The 19,381-nt window shown below is 40.8% G+C and overlaps 1 protein-coding gene across 13 annotated transcripts in view; it reads right to left on the bottom strand.

Annotated features, from left to right (window-relative positions):
- Positions 1-4,977: 4,977 nt before the first annotated feature.
- Positions 4,978-19,381, bottom strand: part of si:dkey-92i15.4 — a 28,118-nt gene continuing 13,714 nt past the window's right edge. For 5 of the 13 annotated variants that reach the window (XM_036594028.1, XM_036594019.1, XM_036594001.1 and 2 more), the window contains 6 exons: positions 13,207-16,647; positions 12,244-12,448; positions 10,809-10,907; positions 8,127-8,361; positions 7,879-8,028; positions 4,978-5,403 (listed from right to left, as the gene is read on the bottom strand). In XM_036594028.1, coding sequence (XP_036449921.1) covers positions 5,246-5,403; positions 7,879-8,028; positions 8,127-8,361; positions 10,809-10,907; positions 12,244-12,448; positions 13,207-16,013 — 3,654 coding nt within the window. In that variant the 5' untranslated portion in view covers positions 16,014-16,647 and the 3' untranslated portion in view covers positions 4,978-5,245. Of the gene's footprint in view, positions 5,404-7,878; positions 8,029-8,126; positions 8,362-10,808; positions 10,908-12,243; positions 12,449-13,206; positions 16,677-19,381 lie in introns of all 13 variants that reach the window. The other 8 variants (XM_036594067.1, XM_036594074.1, XM_036594083.1 and 5 more) reach the window with 6 other exon arrangements.

The raw sequence follows: 19,381 nt of genomic DNA, 5'->3' as shown, positions 1-19,381 counted from the left end.
AAATTTGTCTGGCTCACTTGTGGGCCACATCCTTGGTTTGTTCTGGCCCAGTATATGGCTGGGTCCTCAGCCCAAATCTGGCCTACACACTGTAACGTGAGTAGAACTATTGGATATGGCCCAAATCTGGTCCCAATCTGACCCAACTACATCGTTGGCCCACAATATTCACGCCAGAATTGTCCCACGAATGTAGACACGAGGCAAAATGGTATGAAGCTGTCCAGGATCTGGCCCTATTCTGGCCCACATGCCTAACATCTACCCGGTAGTTAGCCAACACTCACATAGGAAAGCCAGAATCGGCCCAAAACTGTCTGCTATCTGGGTAGTGTTGGTGAGGTAACTCTTATTAATGTTAGGTAACAGTTTGTTCTTTCAGAGAAAGCATACCAGTTATGTTGGATAAAATGACCTTTTCTCTGTTAGCTAAACAACTTTATCTCTTTTATTTTAAAGGGCAGCAGGGGTTTTCAAATGTTGTGCTCCAGATTGGGCTAAGCCTCACCTGTGGCGGAAGAAGCCCCAGCTTGGGGGAAAGTTAGCTAGCTGGCTAGCAAGCTCCAAGTTACCTAGCAAACTATAGTGTTGGTGAGGTAACTCATTAATGTGAGGTAAAGGTTTGTTCTTTCAGAGAAATCATTATATTGGATAAAATGACCTTTTCTCTGTTAGCTAGCCAACTTTATGTCTTTTATTTTCAAGGGCAGTTGGGATTTCCAAATGTTGTGCTCCAGGTTGGGCAAGGCCTCAACTTTTGCAGAAGGAAACTCAGTGTGGGGGGAAAGTTAGCCAACTGGCTAGCAAGCTTGAAGTTACCAAGCAAACTATAGTGTGGGGTAACTCATTGACAGTGGGTAAAAGTTTGCTCTTTCAGAGAAGGTATGCTTGTTATGTTGGATAAAATGACCTTTCCTTTGTTAGCTAGCTGATCCCAGATAGCAAGCATATATCGGTCCCCTGGCTTGATAAGGTCGGCATCCCACTGACTGTTTGCTACTGCTGGTCCACACTCGGACCACCCAGATTACTGTCCTGTATACAAGCTCTAACTAGTTTTTAATCTCCTCAAACAGACTTTTATTTTATAAAAAAAAAAACTAAGACAAATGTTACAAACAACTGGGAGAAAAAAATAATGATAACTAGGCCGAATATAAAATGATTTTATAGAAAATGTTGTTGCTGACAATGTGCTAGATTAAAATGATGTATTATAGTTAAAGGAAGGAAGGACAGAAAAATAATTAAATTGGACTGTGAGTGGAAATTGAGTGAAGATAATTGGAATTTGGTTTATTACTCTGCTTAAATACCAGAGGGCCACCTGGAAAACGCTGAACAATACGCCAGTGGACCAACATCTTTGCCTTCAGCGGACCAACAGTGGCCCACTGACCTCTTGCTATCAGGGATTTGCTCCAGATTAGGCAAGCTTTGGCAGAAGAAGACCCAGCTTGGGGGAAAGTTAGCCAAAACTAGCAAACTATAGTGCTGGTGAGGTAACTCATATTAACATTAGGTAAACGTTTGCTCTGTGAGAGAAGTCATGCTACTTATGTTAGCTAGCCAACTTTAACTCTTTTATTTATGGTATACAGTTATGCAGTTTGGAAGATTCCAGTGTCCAGAACTGCTTACAGTTTAATAATGTTACAGATGTGATTGTAGCGTGAGGAGTCTTGCTCAAGAACTCTTACTGATGTAGTGTGGGGAATTCCATTGCTGTGTGGAGGCCAGTGGCATTAGCCGCTAAGCTACACCAAATGCTAACTGCTTTAGTCTAGTAGAAGTGGTAGAAGAAGTAATAAACTAGAACCCAAACCTTAATTTGCAGGAGCGGTTTACGCTAGCTAACATGGCTGAGGAACCTTACCCCAACCCCCACCTTAACTATTTAACAGTAATGTGAATTAGCGAGTTGGCTAACATTCAAGTTGGGGCTTTCTCCACCCTGGGGTTAGATCTGCTGGGCTGCAGCTGGACACTACTGGGGTTTTTGGACCAGTATGTTAAACAACAATCTCACCAAATGAAGAAATATCTTTACATTACAGTACAGTAGAATCTGTGACAAGGTGTCTTTAAACTTTATAAGTATTTTGTCATAACAAAATAGACCCAACTTTAAACTCACTACTTTTGTTAAACTTTAAGACACTTAAATAGAGCGAGTTAAAGCTACTCTAAGGCTTTGTTCACACAGGCAAAATCAGATTTACATACATACATACATCATCTAAACTGCTTATCCTTCTGGGTCGCAGTGGGGAGCTGGAGCCTATCTCAGCTGTCATTGGGCGGAAGGCAGGCTACACCCTGGACAGGTCGCCAGTCCATGGCAGGGCCAAAATCAGATTTGTTTCTTGTATATGACTTTTTAGACCTACTGTTAAGATTTACAACTGACAGTATCTGATTTGTATGGGCAGACTGAAGTCACACTCGCATGCGTATACATCCACATTGGTTGCGGTAGTAAGGCCGCTTGTGTGCATACGGTGACGGCAAAACTTAGCAAACCTTATGACAATAACTAGCTAATAGAACGATCGCACTGTATTTCACAGCAGTGTTTCACTACAACATGAACAGACAGTATGTTGACCTTCTTAACAGAAAGCTAACAAGATATAGGCTTTAGTGAAGTTCAGAAACTTTAAGTTCAAATCTTTTAATGAAGTAGTCACTGTAAACTACAACATACAGAATAGAATATGGGCTACCTAAAGGGCTGTTCTTGAAAGCTTTAAGCTGCATGCAAGTGTAAACGCACCCAAGACACAATTAACACAAACCCGATTACTGAAACCACTTCAGGGGGTGGTCTGAGACGCATTTGCGCCACATGTTAAAGCTGTGTAAACTCAGACACATTCAACCACCAGAACTCCTCCCAGCAGAACCGAAACTCTCTTCCCACATCCCTGGGCACATGATTAGTGTCACACATGGTTGGGGGCCAGATGAAACGAAATGCTTGATAACAATATGGACAGATATTACTGTGCAAAACAAACAGCAGACGAAGAGGCTGAACAGATAAACAATTGGTAATCAGTTGGATTAACAATGGATTTGCATTATTACGTCCCACACAGCAATCAGATGTCAGTCCGACTAACACATTTGACTACGAAGCGTAAATGCATGTGGCTAAAATCTTATCAGGGTACAATCCAGATACTAGTCAAATGAAGTGATCAGGTGTAAACGGGGTCAAACTGAGTCACATATCCAGAACAATGTTTCGAATCAGATTTCTTGAATCTGATTGTAAAAAGTCATATTTATGTAACTTTTTGTCGTTTAGACTGCAGAAAATCTGCCCTGCTCAAATCGGATATGCCAAAAAAATTGGATTTGAGCTGCCTGTCTGAACAAGGCCTAACTTCCCTCTCAGCGGGAGGTCATGAGTTCGATCCCCAGCGATGCCACAGCCATCCGTAGCTGGATGTCCAAGAAAGCATAATTGTCTTCACTCTCTCTGGGTGGATAGGATGGTCCCCCCACCCCCACCACGGACATAACAGAATTAGCAGATAGCATCATCCTCAATGTGTGTTCGGCCGTGCAATGATGTTGCGTTAGCAGCGGTTTGAAAAGATGCGGTGGAGGAAGCACAGCTGTCTTTCACTCATCCTTCAGAACAGCTCAGTAAAAGCTTTTACACTATTCTTACACACAAAGTGACTCAGAATAGAACACTGATAGAACAGCATGGTTGCCAGTTTGATTTAATAGGAAAGTTTAATATACAGAGTGTAAAATATAAGCAGACTACCCTGTAAAATAGGACGGATCTATACTTAGTAAAGGATCCATACTGTACAATATATTAAAAGAAGCATTTGCTTAAATGATGAAAAAATATGTATTTGTGTGAACATACAATTGATGAAATAATGGATCTCCACAGAGACCATATTTGAAGCTTCCTCTTATTTTAGACTTCCAGTGCTTTTGATTTCCCTGAAAACTATTCTGTACAGCAATTCATTATTACTATCTATCATTATATAAAAAGGCAAAACATAGTGCATTCTGTTTTATACATAGGAGTGGATATGCCAGAGTACCGATGCATAATTCTGAAACAAGGTCATTGCATGTCAGTTAAAGTGGGAAGTTAACGCTGCTCCATTGTTATCTGATAGCACAGTGCTATGGCTCCATAAGTGAACAGGCTGGTGGCCCTCAGTGAAGCTGGGCAATGAGGTCTATTGGGATATGTTTATATATCCCAATAGACAGTATTATTAATAGACAGTATTATAGACAGTATTATTTAAATATCCCAATAGACCGTAATATTAAAAAATAAAAAATAATCGACAGTCTGTTGGCCTAAATATAAACTTTTTTAAAATGTGCATTCTATAATTTAACCACATGGTGGCGTTAAATAAGCTCTTGCAGTGCCTTCTGACTGTCAAAGTTGAGCTTAAATACATTACCATATCTCTTTCTACACAGTGGTGGTGATAATAGCCAAAGTTCACCAATATAGCCATTTTATTAACTATCCAAAACCACCAGTGAACCTACACGAGTCTTCTGAGTTTATATATGTAATGTTGATGATGTGAAAAATCTGATAAAATACGTTTTCTTATGGGACTATAGTGCCTTGCATGTACCTCTCTGCCATGAATGTGTTTTTAAAAATACGTTTTAGCCCAAAATCTTATCTCAAAACTATCGTAAACCAAGTTTTAGGCATCAGGCAGCTTTTGGAGGCATTCAAATCTTCAGTCATCTGGTTCCTATCACCACTGTGAACAATTCTGAGTTGGTAAGTTTCCCTAAAACAGCGTTCTAAACTCTGATCCTGGAGGGCCAGTGTCTAGGACCGTTTGGTAGTTCCCCCCACCCCCGAAACACACTCAATAAATCTGGCTATTAACAGAGGAGTGTAATCAGGTGTGTTTGAGCAGGTAAATCACCAAACTTTGTAGTTGTGCACCCCTGCTCTGGAACACTAAATTGTTCTGAATGACTTTGTTTACATCTTAACCATTTAATTATGCAGAAATGTAGAAAAATAAGTGGAACTCAAATTTGGGCTTGGTGTTTTTTGCACTTTTTGGATGGATGAATCTGAGTCTGGCTTGTGGATGGCTTCTATCATACTGTTGAACATACACACAAAAGTAAAAAATAAATAACACTGCAAAAACAACATTGTTGGTCAAGACCGTTGATCATCAATGATGACATCTTCAAACCTCCCCAGACCTAGCCCTCAGTGAGGCAGGTGAGGACGGTGCAGTAACACCTCCACAGGGCCAGGGGGCAGTTTCTTTATCAGGTTCCATGCTTCCAGGCGTCTTAAACCTCCCAAACTCTGACCCTCAATCTCCAGCAGCTCATCTCCTGGACACAGCTTTCCAACAGGTCCACCTGAGGACAAAACAGGAGGGGGTTTAAATTGTAACGGTGTCTTCTTGTTAAAGAGGAATTCCTTTTGATTCCAAAGGCAGTTTGGAATTTTGTAGTGAGTGATGCAGCAGAGGATAGGCCATTTTTATGTGTTTGAGCATTCGGCCGCCCCACTCTGTGAGGTTGTGTAGTCTACTACTTCAGGGCCAGTGGTGGACAAAGTACACCAACCATGTACTTGAGTTAAAGTAGAGATACCCAAGGTACAATATTATATATTGAGTAAAAGTACAAAAGTATTTGCCTTCAAATGTACTTAAGTATCAAAAGTAAAAGTACTAAAAGATTAATTATGACTCTGATGTTCTATTATGATTTTTATAACAAGACTCTGCTTCATTAACTCATTTTAGTTGAAAATACTCCAGTGTCTCTCTTGGTAAACCAGTCTTTTAATAGAAGGTCATTAATTAGTGACGCTGATGTCTATTAAAATTATCATAAGCACAAAACACTGAAGGCAAACCGTTTCCATTAGGTAGAACTGAGTGGCTCTGAAATGACCTTTTGCAAACAAGCAAAGTTTCAGTTTAAGATTTATTTGCAACTTAGTTACAAGTTTAAGTTTAATAAAAACTTGCTTTCAACTCAGATTCACAAATGAGTTTTCCTTTACTAAACTGCATCTGTAGGTCTCTGTTCATAAACATAAACCAGCCAAAACAAAGTTACTATAAAAAGAAATAATCTTTGCATAAATTCTGAAAAAAGACACGTCAGTCACAACTGCATATGTGTACATATTTCTGTATTGTGGTCTATTTACACAAAGTTAGGTTGGTGTCAGGAGTTTCATCCATCGTTTATGTTGGCACAGGCACTCCCAAACTTGACGTAGAACCGTATGCTTGCACTGGGTCGGTATGTCCAACAGGTCAAAACAAGCTCAGAACAAAGTGCGCGCTGTGCCCTGATTGGTGCTCTTGCTTTGCGCTTCTTTCATTTTGACACACAGAAGCCAAAAGGAACGACAGATTTCTCATAATGTAGTGGAGTAAAAATTAAGATATTTTACTTTGAAATGTAGTGGAGTGAAAGTAAAACTACTTAAGTACAGTAACGAATTACATTCACTTCATAACTGTCCACCACTGTCCTAGGCACTTCCATTTTATAAAAATAGCACTTACAGTTGACTGGGGCAGATCTAGCAGGGCTGAAAAGTTCATAAACTGACTTGTGACATCCTATGACAGCGCTACGTTTTAAGTCACTGAGCTCTTCAGTACGACCCATTCTTCAGCCAGTGTTTGTCTAAGGAGACTGCATGGCAATGTGCTGGAGTTGGTCCCCCTTTGTGGCTATAACAGCCTCCACTCTTCTGGGAAGCTTTCCACAAGATTTTGGAGAGTGTCTTTGAGAATTTGTGCTCATTCAGTCAAAAAGGCATTTGTGAGGTCAGACATTGATGTTGGCTCACAATCGATATTCCAGTTCATTCCAAAGATGTTCAGTGTGGTTAAGGTCAGGGCTCTGTGGAGTTCCTCCACACCAAAACCGTCAAACCACAGCAGACTCGCCTGCCATGACCTCATTTTGTGCCCTGGCCACAGTCATGCTGGAACAGGAAAGGGCCTTTCCCAAACTGCCACAGTGTTGGAAGCATATAATTGGGCAAAATGTCTTTACATGTTGTAGCATTACCATTATCCTTCACTGGAACTAAGGGGCCCAAACCCTGAAAAATAACCCAGCCCATTATCCCTCCTCCACCAAACTTTTCTTTTGGCACTATGCGTTATGGTAGTTAGCATTCTTCCAGAGTCAGTTTGGAACTCTGTGGCGAGTGATGCAACAGACATTAGCTGATTTTTACATGCTACACTACATGCTACACGCTTTAGCACTCGGCTGCCCTACTCTGTGAGTTTGAGTGGTCTGCTGTTTCTTGGCCGAGCTGTAGACGCTTCCATTTCTCAATAATAGCACTTACAGTTGACCGGGGCAGTTCTAACAGGGCTGAGATCTAGGGTGGAATCCCATTGTGTTTAAAGTCACTGAGCTCTTTGCCTATGGAGATTGGATGGCTGTGCATTTGATTTTATACACCCATTAGCAACGGGTGAGGCTAAAACACCTGAACTCAGTAATTAGGAGGGCGTCCACAAACTTTTGGCCATATAGTGTACATAGATATTGAGAATATACAGCAATTATTACTCTGATAAGTGCTAATGTGACGGCAGTGGGGAGAGCAGGCTTTTTACTGTTAAAAATGCTTTACTTTTCTACATAATTAGAAAATAATAAATAATAAAAAGGTTCTTCTTTCAAAAATAAACCACTCGACTTCTCATGTTTCAGTTTTTAGTTGTTGTATCAATAATAGTTAAAATAGTGATAAACCTGAAAATGCTGATTCCAAACTTTTGAGCAGTAAGTCCAACATTTTATACCATTTTAAGCTTATTGACATAGAATGGAACTTTAACTCACCCTGAAATAGCCTCTGTACGGTGAGGGGTTTGTCTCCAAGGCTGGAGCCCACTCCTCCTTCTAGACTGAAGCCCAAGTCAGCACTAGACTTAGTCAAAGTCACCCGAACTCTGCTGCCTGCTGGAGGAAACACAGACACACCACTCCAGACTGGAAAAAAAAAGCCACAAGAATGAGTGACATGTTCGGAAGGCTGCCAGTTGCCTCCCTTTCAACGACTAACGTAATAACAGGGAACATCCTCTCACCTGGCTTTCCAGCTGGTTGTTGGAGGCCGTCTTTGGTGCCGTGCTGTGTTTCGGCGATATTACCTCGCCTGAGGACCACCACTGCCATACCTCGCCCCCTTGCCCTTCTTAGGGTACGCAGGGCCTCCCAGTGGGCGGAGTTGTGTAGAGCAGTGCCATTGATTGACAGCACCTGGTCACCTTCTTGGATGGATCCTTCTTGACCTGCTGCACCGCAGGGGAAGACCCTGTGGACCTGAGAAGGAATGGTTTGATGAAAAAGTTAATGTGGTTAAAGGCTCTACATATGACATTTTAAACATATATTTATGTAGCAGCAAATGGCTATTATCTATGTTAAGATATAGTGGTGTAACTGCATCCTGAGCAGAGAAGGAAGTTACACCTCCTTTGTGTGTGTTGTAATTCAAGCTTCTCTGTTTTTTGTTTTCATAGCTGGTCTGGATGCATGTGCACATTAGTCTAGCCCTGTGAAAACGTTGGTTCTCCCCACATTTTGTTTTGCCCTCCTCAACGTTCAGCTTAAAGCAACCTTCCAAATGTTCCTCCACTAAATTGTCCCCTTCATCAGGAGATCGTGAATTTGATCCCCAGTGATGATAGCCAGGAGTCCAAGAGAGCACAATTGGCCTCGCTCTGTTTGGGTGGGTAGGGTGGCCCTCCCTCTCCCCCCATCACTCAACGCGATGCTAGTCAGTGCAGGTGTCTGTTAGCTGACGTAACAGATCTAGTGGTTGGCGCTTTCCTCCTGGCGCGTTCGGCTGTCCAATGACCTTGCGTTAGTTGCAGTTCGGAAAGATGTGGGGGCGCTTCACAGGTCTCCGAGGAGGCCTGTGCTGCCTTCGCCCTCCTAGTGCTGGTGGTATCAGGTGATTGGGGGAGTCCTAACTAGTGGCTGGAATTGGATACGACTAAACTGGGGAGAAAATTGGGGAAAAAATCCAAAAAAAAGAGAAGGTGACAAGGTTGAATTTGGCTTCCTATTCACATTTCCCATTCCACCTTAAATCAAACAGCAGTTCCATTCTGCGCCTGAGGCACCTGAATGTAACTGCCGCACCATCTAAGGTGGAGCAGGAAAATTCGAACAAGAAGTGACGAATAAGAAGCTGACTTTAACTTCATTGAAAGAGTTGAACAGCATTATAATGTATAAGGAGGGTGCTTTGTTTCTGCTTGACAGGTGGGCAACATTAACTTAGGGGCAGTCGTGGGCTGGAGGTTAGGGAACCAGCCTTGTGACCGGAAGGTCGCCGCTTTGATCCCCTGAGCTGACAGGACACGATTGAAGTGCCCTTGAGCAAGGCACCTAACCCCCAGCTGCTGGCACTGCGGATAGGGCTGCCCACCGCTCTGGGCAAGTGTGCTCACTGCCCCCTAGTGTGTGTGTTCACTAGTGTGTATGTGGTGTTCCACTGCACAGATGGGTTACATGCAGAGGTGAATTTCCCTGTTGTGGGATTAATAAAGGGCAACTTAATTAATTTAATTAATTATTTTTGCTGTTTCACAGAAACAGTAGGTCCGTAGGTGACAGCAGCTGAAGATCTTAAAAATACAAGTAGGCTAGCCCGGTGTTGTTCGCCTTGGCAATGCGTGTCCATGAATTTGGGGGCGGAGCTTCTGAGGGAGCATTGAAAGGATGTGGGGTGTATTTGTTTTGCTGTTGAGTTCAAATATCAGTCATTCTCCAGAATTGTATAGTGCACTTTTAACGAGTAAAGAGAATGAAAAAAATGATTGGCATTGGGCCAATGGATGTTTTAAAGGGGAATTCCACCAATTTTTTAAACATTCTGCAGACTTAAACTGTTCAACTGTTTGCTAAGTGTTTTGAAATGCTCTGTTCCAGAGAACCTCAGAATTAGAGTCAGAATTGTTCGCAGTGGTGGTGATAGGAACCAGACGTCTAAAGAGTTGAATGTCTCTAAAAGCTCCTTCACGGAACATTATTACATAAAATGTGCTGCCTGATGCCTGAGGCATTGTTTTACAATAATGTTAAATAAAGATAAAAGTTTTGATAAAAATCAAGTTTTTAAAAAAATTGAGAGATGCATGCAGGGTTGTAAGGCAAAATGGTCCCCTAAGAAAACATTTTTTAAGATTTATAATTAATTTAATATCATTAACTTTAGATATAAAAACTCAGACACGTACAGATTTTGATTTTGGGTAGTAAATAAAAAGGCTACATTTGTGTTGTAGACATTGAGACCCCTGGTTCCATTCACCACCACTGTAAAGAAATCCGAGTTATTAAATTGGTCTAGAATGGAGCATTTTACATCAAACCACTCTGACTGACTTTGTTCACATCTCAACTACTGAGTTATACAGAAATTTTGCAAGATCAGTGGAATTCCCCTTTATTTGGTAGCTAGTGGGTTCTGTTCATTGTCAGACATGTTTCAGCTGGTCCATTTCAGTGATTTGCAATTCCATCACAAACACTGTTGCTCAAAATTCTATTTCTGTGCTTCATTGACTTTCAACTTTAAACGCTCCTGTGGTTTAAATGATCAGGATCTACTATTAGAGAGGAAAACCAGTACTGCGTAAAACTGGCCTGCTCACTTTGACAGTGAGACAGTTCTACAACCACTAATGTCACAGGCAAACTACAAATGAATCTTCTGGTTACTTTGTGAATGAAAAGGTGCATCGGTGATAAAGTCTTACAGTGACGGGTTTGTTCTGATCCACTCCGCCTGCCACGGTGAAGCCGAGTCCCCTCCCCACCTCCTTATGCAGGACCACCACCTGTACGTCCTCGCAGTTCTGCAATATAACAGGAATACAGTTGATGGTTGAAACATGATGGTAAGTAGGACATATATTCTCCACACTGACTATTATTCAACACTATTATATGAAGAGTATGCAGTCGTATGCAATGGTTTTGGCACCCCGGTGATGCCGGTGAAGTGTTTTCCAAGTGAACATACTCTACAGAGAACACACTTCTGTACATTTTAATGCACAACTTATAAATAAATGCACAAATTACTGTGTATTTGCTGAATTTAACATATTAAATGTGGCCTGTGCAAAAGTTACGGCAGAATTCATGTTTATTCATTTATTTTTTGTCTTTCAGCAAGTTAAACTCTGCAGACAAATGCCATATTTCATCTTGTTGTGGTAACTTATTTTCACTTAATAACTGAACAAAGCATGTAATTTGCACACTTTTGCATAGAACTGTACACATTGCTTCATTTCACTAAAATCATGCATATAATCCCTAATTAAATACAAAATGGTCATTTGCAGTATTACCATAATTTTATGTGTCAATTAATTATATGTCCAACATTATTATTAAATATTATGTTACACCTTTACATCATCTGCAGGATGTATGTACAGAGTGGTGTATCTACTGCTAGTGCAGAGTAATCGCACTGGCGCCAATGGGGTTTCCGTGGTAACCAGGTGTGATTTTACACCCACTACTCATGGAGAGGTATAACTATACAACTCAACTATATGCCTACATGCTCTTTACTAGCCATAATGAGTAAACAAACAAACTGTGTTCTTATTCATTTTTCATATGGGTGGCCTTTCAGTTTCTTGCTCTGGGGTCCATAAGATCCTAGTTACAACACTGTGAATACAGTTGTATACAAAATTTCGGGCACCCTTGGTCCTCTATAGAGAAAACCTATAGTACATTTTATATACATGCACTGTTTATTTGCTGAATTTAACATATTGGGGGAGAAATAGACCAAAAAATGCAGCCTGTGCCAAAGTTATGGTTAAACTCAGCCAATAAATAGAAACTGTGCACTAAAATGTGCAGAAAATGCCATATTTAAGTGTAGAAGGTTATTTTTTACATAGAAACATGTCATTTGACCAGAGGTGTGAACTTTTATTGCAACTACCATGGTGTTTGTCGTTTCTTATTGTCTAGTCCTGCTTTACATCCTTTACCATGTGGTTTATTGTAGACTTGCGCATAGCTGTGCTCAATCCAAACACCACCGACTGAATCCTAAATACCAATTCTAACCAATAACTAATAATCGACCATTGACTAATTTTACTTCTTTAATGGAACTGGCAAATCTGGCTCAAGGAGGGACACTTTGTTGGGGTGTAGTACCTGTAAGGTGTCGTTTCCCAGGCCCCTGACATCGTTTAATAGGCAGTCCAGCTCCTCAGTGCCCAGCAGCGTCACACTGGACAGGACTGAGATGTCTGAGCTCAGAGAAGCAGACCGCCTAGACATCCACTTCTCCTCATCATTTGAGCCATTCCCATCTGAGGCAGGGTAGTCCAGTCCTCCCAGATTACACAGGTCCACAAGACTGAAAAGGAAAGTGAGTGGACGGAGAAAAAAGAAGGAGAGACAGACCAAGAGTAATGAAGAGAGAAGAAAAGAAAAAGTCAAATATTGTCAGTCATTTCAAATGGAATATTTCTCCATATAAACATAAACTGTTTTCCATATAGCTAAGATGTTAACTAGTATTAGTTGATACGGTCCTTGAAGGGGAATATCATATCAAATTTTAAAAATATTCTACATAATTAAATCACAAACATGTGAACAAAACCATTCAGAGTGGTTTGGTGTGAAATGCTCTGTTCTAGAGAAACTTACAAAGTCAGAATTGTTCCCAGTGGTGGTGATAGGAACCAGACATCTGAAACATTCAGTGCTTCTAAAAGCTCCCTCACAGAAAGTTATTACATGAATGGGTTACAAATACACTGCCTGACACCTGAGATATTATTTCACGCTAGTTTTGAGATTTTGGCCTAAAACCCTAACCTTCAAACATGGCGATGAGGTCCATGTAGCTGTTGTAAGTCAAAACAGTGCCCAAAGATTATATGTGATAAGGATTATAGCTTATTTTGTTCAGATTTACCACCATTTTACCATCATCCACATTACAAACTCAGATGACACATGTAGGTTCAGTGGTTGGTAACTAAAATGACTATATTTGTGTTGTAGATACTGTGACCCCTGGTTCCATTCACCACCAAAACTGAATTATACAGAAATTTTGAAAAATCATTTGACAGAATTGCATGTATCATTCTTTATGCACCATACCTTACAGAAAAACTCCTGTTATCTGACTGGCTCATGTTGCTGGTGATGGTTACTGATGATTCTCCTGAATCAGAGTCATCTGCTTTCTCTGTTCCCTCGTCATCTTCGTCATCGTCATCATCATCGTCATCATCAGCAGCAGAAGCTTTAACATCATCTCCTTCATATGAAATCCACCTAGAAATTTTGGCAGCTACCTTTTCATCTCTACAGATATTATTAAGAGCACTTGGAGCTGAGGAGATGACCTCGACAGGAGCTGGTTCTGTAGACCCACCATTGCTGGACGCTGCTTTTGAATGTGTATTGTTGGTCAGTAACAATGCTGGCTTGACGGAGGTGGATGACACTGAGTCATTGGTGCTTTCTGATGTTTGAAATGCTTTAGCATCTTTCGTCCTTGCATTGCTTGGAGGAAGCTCTTGGGTTTGGAGATTGGCTCTGTCATTGGCATCTAATGAACATTTGCTCTGTGACAAGTCTGGGTGGGATGCATCAGTGGCTCCACTGGACTTTTGGGAAGCTGCAGCGTTGAGATTATTTCTAACCTTTTCTTCAGTTGAGTCAACATTTTTCATATTTTGTTGACCAGCTTTGGAAAAATCTGGCTCATCCATATGCCTGTTCATGACATTTATTTTCATATCATCTTTAACATCGTCCTTGGCCTCGTTACTTTGTTCAGATGCAAATGTATCCAGTAGTTCCTGTCTGGAACCAACTGTACTCTGGGTTTTCATTGTCAAGCCTTCGGTATTAATTGCTGTGGTCTGGGCAGGTCTGGACAGAACAGGGGGACTCACAACCTCTCCTTGGACCTTCTCTTTCAGGCTTCTTGTGTTCCAGAAACCCTTCCAATTATCTAGAGATTTATCTGAGCTGCTCTTGGTCACTAATGGCACAAATTTAGGCTTTTCTGGAACTGAAAAGGTTCTTCTGGGACCAAGTGTCTTGGACGGAGTCTTGTTTTGTTGAGCAAGAGCTTCAAATTTGTGAATTGTGTTTCGCACTGAATCAAAGGACGGTACTTGGGCTTTCTCCTGCGAGCCTTCCTTCTTCATTCTTGGAATTGTTAATGAGCCAAATTTGAATTCATCCTCACTTCCTTTATATTTTTCACCATCTACCGTCATACTTCGGGAGAACTGAGGTTTGGACTGACCAAATAAATGAATTTCTTCATTTCTTTGACTTGTCTCTGCAGCTTTGACATGTGTTAAATTATCAGTTGTTTTCTCTCCATGCCTGTCTTTCTCCATCTCTTTCCCGATGGTTTCATGTCTAGTAGGATGGGCAGCTTCGCTAGGTGGGCTTAGTTCACAACCCAAAAATGAAGACTCAGTCGTGAGGACACTTAAACGTGCAGGTACACTTTTCCTGCCCCTTGCTCTATCTAGAGAATTTGTTCCTAGAACCATGGATTCTCCTTTCCATTCACTGCTTCCACTCAGCAAATGAGTTGAATGTTCATCAAGGGGCCTTTCTTTAGACGATGCTGACCCTGGAGGTACTGGTGTGTTAGATAAGGGGTCCTTTCTCACGTTCCAGTTGGGTGAAACAGATGGAGTGTCTGTTGAAGACATGAAATCAATTCCATCCTTTTTGGACTTTCTCGGGAAGGTAGCCCCCTTTTCTGTGTCATATGAAGCCCTCCTCCACTGACTGAAAGAAGAAGAGGATGGCACCCTAACCATGGTATCATTAGTTGACCTCTTGTGAACTGAATTTGAATCGGTAGCATCTAAGCTGGAAAACCAATCACCAACAGGAGCAGAGTAGCGTTTTGCAGCGATAGAGTCTCTCGAGTTTGCATCAATTCTTTCCTCAGATGCATTCAAACCATAGAGCTTCCCAATTCTGTCCTGGATAGATTTGTTTCCAGTTATTTCGCTAACTTTTGATCCACTGACTTGAGACCTTAGTTGGACCTCTGCCTGATCTGGCTTGGGACTACTCTGTCCAGAATTCCACCAGGGACTTTTCCTGTCCTCGGTGATGTCCTGGCTTTCTTTAAGTTTTAGTCTGGATGGGAGAGACTGGCCACCAGTTGCCCGTTCCAGGGCAAGAGCTACCCGGCCCGTTCTAACAGACGAAGATCCGGATACCACTGGGGAAAAGTTATCAGTGCTATCCTGCTTTCCTTGACCGATTGCGTTGAATGCTTGAATTCTTAATGATACTCTACTTGATGGGCTTGGCGGTTCTTTTGAATTTGGACTGTTGCCTGTTTCTTCAAAGCTCTCCGAACGTATTCTGGGGCTCCTTTTAAAGTCACTAGTGTTCCTTATCATTCCTCTGTCACTTCCCCTCCAGTCTAAGCTCTTGCTTCTGTTTGTTAGATTCGCTCCTCTCCATTCTGTTCTTCCCCTCACTGTGGTTGTCAGGCTGCCAGCACAATCTGGTTTCCCTTGAGTCGCATCGCTTAGCTCAGAGGGCAATTCTGGGTCCTTTGCAACACTGACCTGATTCAGAGCTCTAGGTGTCCTTTCGTTGATTACAGAGTCTGGAGATGGTGGAGAATGTGGGCAAACTCTGGGCACCTCCTTCCCACTGTTGTTGCTGCCTCTACTCACAATCGCCTCACCTTCAAATCTACTGCCTGTTTTCAGGCCCTTGGTGGGCTCCAGCATTCGGTCTTTAGCCGAGCGGATACGGAACCTAGCAGAAGTGGAGCGCATCTGGGCTACCGATGACTTACCCTGGCCTTCTTCAGAACCATTTGATAGTTCTGCATTTCCAGGTCCATTGTGTCCCGAGGCTGATGCAGAGTATTCAGGCACAACAGTAGATCCAGCAGACATCTCCATTTTCTTAGAATGAGATGGATTACTGTGCAATCAGCAGGCAAGTAAAACACTCCTTTGAATCCCAAAATATTTTTTCCCCACTTTGTCTCATGAAATGGTCACGTTCCATGTTTCTGCCACATACATGGTCTTTGATATCCATTCCAAATGCGGGTAGGTTGTCAACTATGTAATTCACACCACACGGTGTAATCACGGGTACGCGTCCAGAGTCGACGTGGCGATTTTCCGAAGAAATCCATACAAAAAGAACCCTAAAACAAAACAAGCAAAAGAGATCCGCAGGTGTAGTTTAACGTCCAGATCTAAGCGAAAGATGTCCTGCAAAGAAACTTAAACCATAAACAAAAACACAGAGCACTCAGCAGAAAAAAAGGCAACTCCCCTCGTGGCCTTAGCACTCACAAATGTTTATATCTGCTTGCACTCACACTTGGCAGTTCAATTGTTGGGACACTGTGTTTTCTTTTGGACTCAGAAGACTGGTTAACTCCAGCCTACGTTCCTTTTTGCTGTCTTTTTCTTCCACTGAAACGCTGCGCTGTGGTCACTGGATTCCAGTGGTTGGTCTCTTGACTCTCTGCCTCCCTTTTTCTGCCACAGGCTCTGTCAGATGCTCCTGACCTCCAAATTCCTACAAAAATGTCAGACATAGTTTTTTTTCTTCTTTTACGTGATGCAGTAATTCCCTATAATGCTGTGATAACTGCATCCAGGCCATACTAAGGTTAAACCTATTTATGGTACACTGTAAACGGGGGAGATTTCAACGTAAATGGCAACTAGACTGCATTCGCATGGAACAGTCGGAGACAGAAAAGAGAAGGAAGCATATAGAGAAATTCAAGGGGATATTAACCCTAAAACAACATACCTAACAAGTCTTTAGATTAGCTAATGAATTCAAGTTGGACCCAATCAGATATTTCTGTTAGATGTTTTGTTGATGTAAATAACACATCCTCTACAGAGTGATGCACAGTTACTGTTTACTTGCTGAATTTAACATACTGGGGAAAAACATAAACCACAATATTTTTTAAAAATGGCATTTTATAATAATGTGATAATTTTATAATAATATTTAATTTAATAATAACATTTTTAATAATAAAAATACAAAATAAAGAGAAATTGTGCACTAAAATTTGCAGAAACATTTTTTATGTATGCTCCCTGTAGATAATGTGTTATTTTCACTTATAAAATCAACAAAACACAAAATACAAAACTTATACAAAAATATAACACTTTTGCATACGACTGTATTTACCAAACAAATTACAAAATGCTTGTTTGCCTGGTAGAAACACAAGAAAACAGATCAAGGCAGAGTTGCTAAAAGGAAGCAATTAATCATAAGAGTGTATAAACCTGTGCGTAATATTTGTAATATTGCAATTTTGGGCTGAGAACGTGTATCCAGTGGTGGACGAAGTACACAAACCATGTACTTGAGTTAAAGTAGAGATACGCAAGGTAAAATATTACTCCAGTAAAAGTAGAAGTTCCTCCCTTCAGACCTCCACTTGAGTAAAAGTACAAAAGTACTTGCCTTCAAATGTACTTAAGTATCAAAAGGAAAAGTACTAAAAGATTAATTATGGCTCTGATGTCCTATTACTGTTTTTATAACAAGTCTCTGCTTCATTAACTCATTTTAGGTGGAAATACTCCAGTGTCACTCTTGGTAAACCAGTCTTTTAATAGAATGTCATTAATTAGCGACGCTGATGTCTATTAAAGTTATCATGAGCACAAAACACTGAAGGCAAACAGTTTCCATCAGGTAGAACTGAGAGGCTCTGAAATAACTTTCTGCAAACAAGCAAAGTTTCAGTTTAAGATTTATTTGCAACTTAGTTACAAGTTTAAGTTTAAGAAAAACTTGCTTTAAACTCAGATTCACAAATGAGTTTTCCTTTACTAAACTGCATCTGTAGGTCTCTGTTCATAAACGTAAACTAGCAAAAACAAAAAAAGTATGCTTGCACTGGGTCGGTATGTCCAACAGGTCAAAACAAGCTCAAAACTAAGTGCGCGCTGTGCCCTGATTGGTGTTTTTGATTCATGCTTCTTTCATTTTGACATGTTACGTTTTTATACACACATAAACCAAAAGGAACGACAGATTTCTCATAATGTAGTGGAGTAAAAAGTAAGATATTTTACTTTGAAATGTAGTGGAGTGAAAGTAAAAAGTCACCCAAAGTGGAAATACTTCAGTAAAGTACAGACACACAAAAAACTACCTAAGTACAGTAACGAATTACATGTACTTAGTTACTGTCCACCACTGCGTGTATTTAATTTGAATCTGCAGGTATTATGTGTAAAAGGCTATACTTTCATATTTTGATTGCATTGCTTACAAATTCTGGGGCTTTTTGTTTGATTCTCATGTTCTGTTTAAAGCTGAAATAGGTGATTTTTTTTAGAAACCAGCGACTTATTAAAAAAATACAACCAAAAATATCCCAACCACCTACTTTCAGCCCTCCTTTCAAAGCCACTCCCCCAAAACACATGAATGCACACAGCCTACGAACATATACACACACATAAACATAGCTAGCTAGCTTACACCTACAGCTTAGTAGGTTACGCAATTCAGGAAAATAACAAATTCCCCCATAAACAAAACAAACCAGCTGATTACCTGTACAACAGGGGGCGTATTACAGAAACTGAACTATTTCACAGGTCAAGATTTTTCACAAATTCTTATTACAGAAAAAAAAATCTTATCTTAATGTAGGAATTTTCTCTTGTCTTACAGCATCTTATCTCAAGTCAGGACATCTGAACCTACTCCATGGAAGTCGACAATCACATGTCATATCTGTTGCCTAGCAACCAATCATACGCACACAGCTAAAGCGTAAACACGTCATGAAGTTACTTAGCCGGACAGCTACTGTTAGCTACCGTTACTGACGTAAAGAAGATCAAATAAAACTATTATTCCTCCTAATAAACAGACACACGTTCAGCTCCGCCTCCTCATTATTCACCACCATCACTGTAATATTTTCTCTGACCAGTTTTTATCAAACATTAATATACAAAGATGATAAGAGGGGATGGTGGAGATCGTGTCTGTAGCGTCTAGGGCTTTTAAAACACTATTCGGAAAAAAATCCTCACAAGTCAAAGCACCGTTTTCAGTGTAGATAAATGTAGCATCATTATGCCGGTTAAGACTGATAAATATCAGTGTGCTCTTTTCTGATTGGCTGTCACTGTGCTGCCTGTCACTGCATTAATCAATAGAAGCAGACGGTTAAAACAGACATTAAGACACTTCTGGGGTTCATCTTAAAGTTAGGACGGTGTTTAGGAAATTTAGTCTAGTTAGGATGTTTCTG

The sequence above is a fragment of the Colossoma macropomum genome, unplaced genomic scaffold, assembly GCF_904425465.1.
Source record: "Colossoma macropomum unplaced genomic scaffold, Colossoma_macropomum, whole genome shotgun sequence".
Classification (NCBI taxonomy): domain Eukaryota; kingdom Metazoa; phylum Chordata; class Actinopteri; order Characiformes; family Serrasalmidae; genus Colossoma; species Colossoma macropomum.
This window is presented reverse-complemented; position numbering and strand designations above follow the sequence as displayed.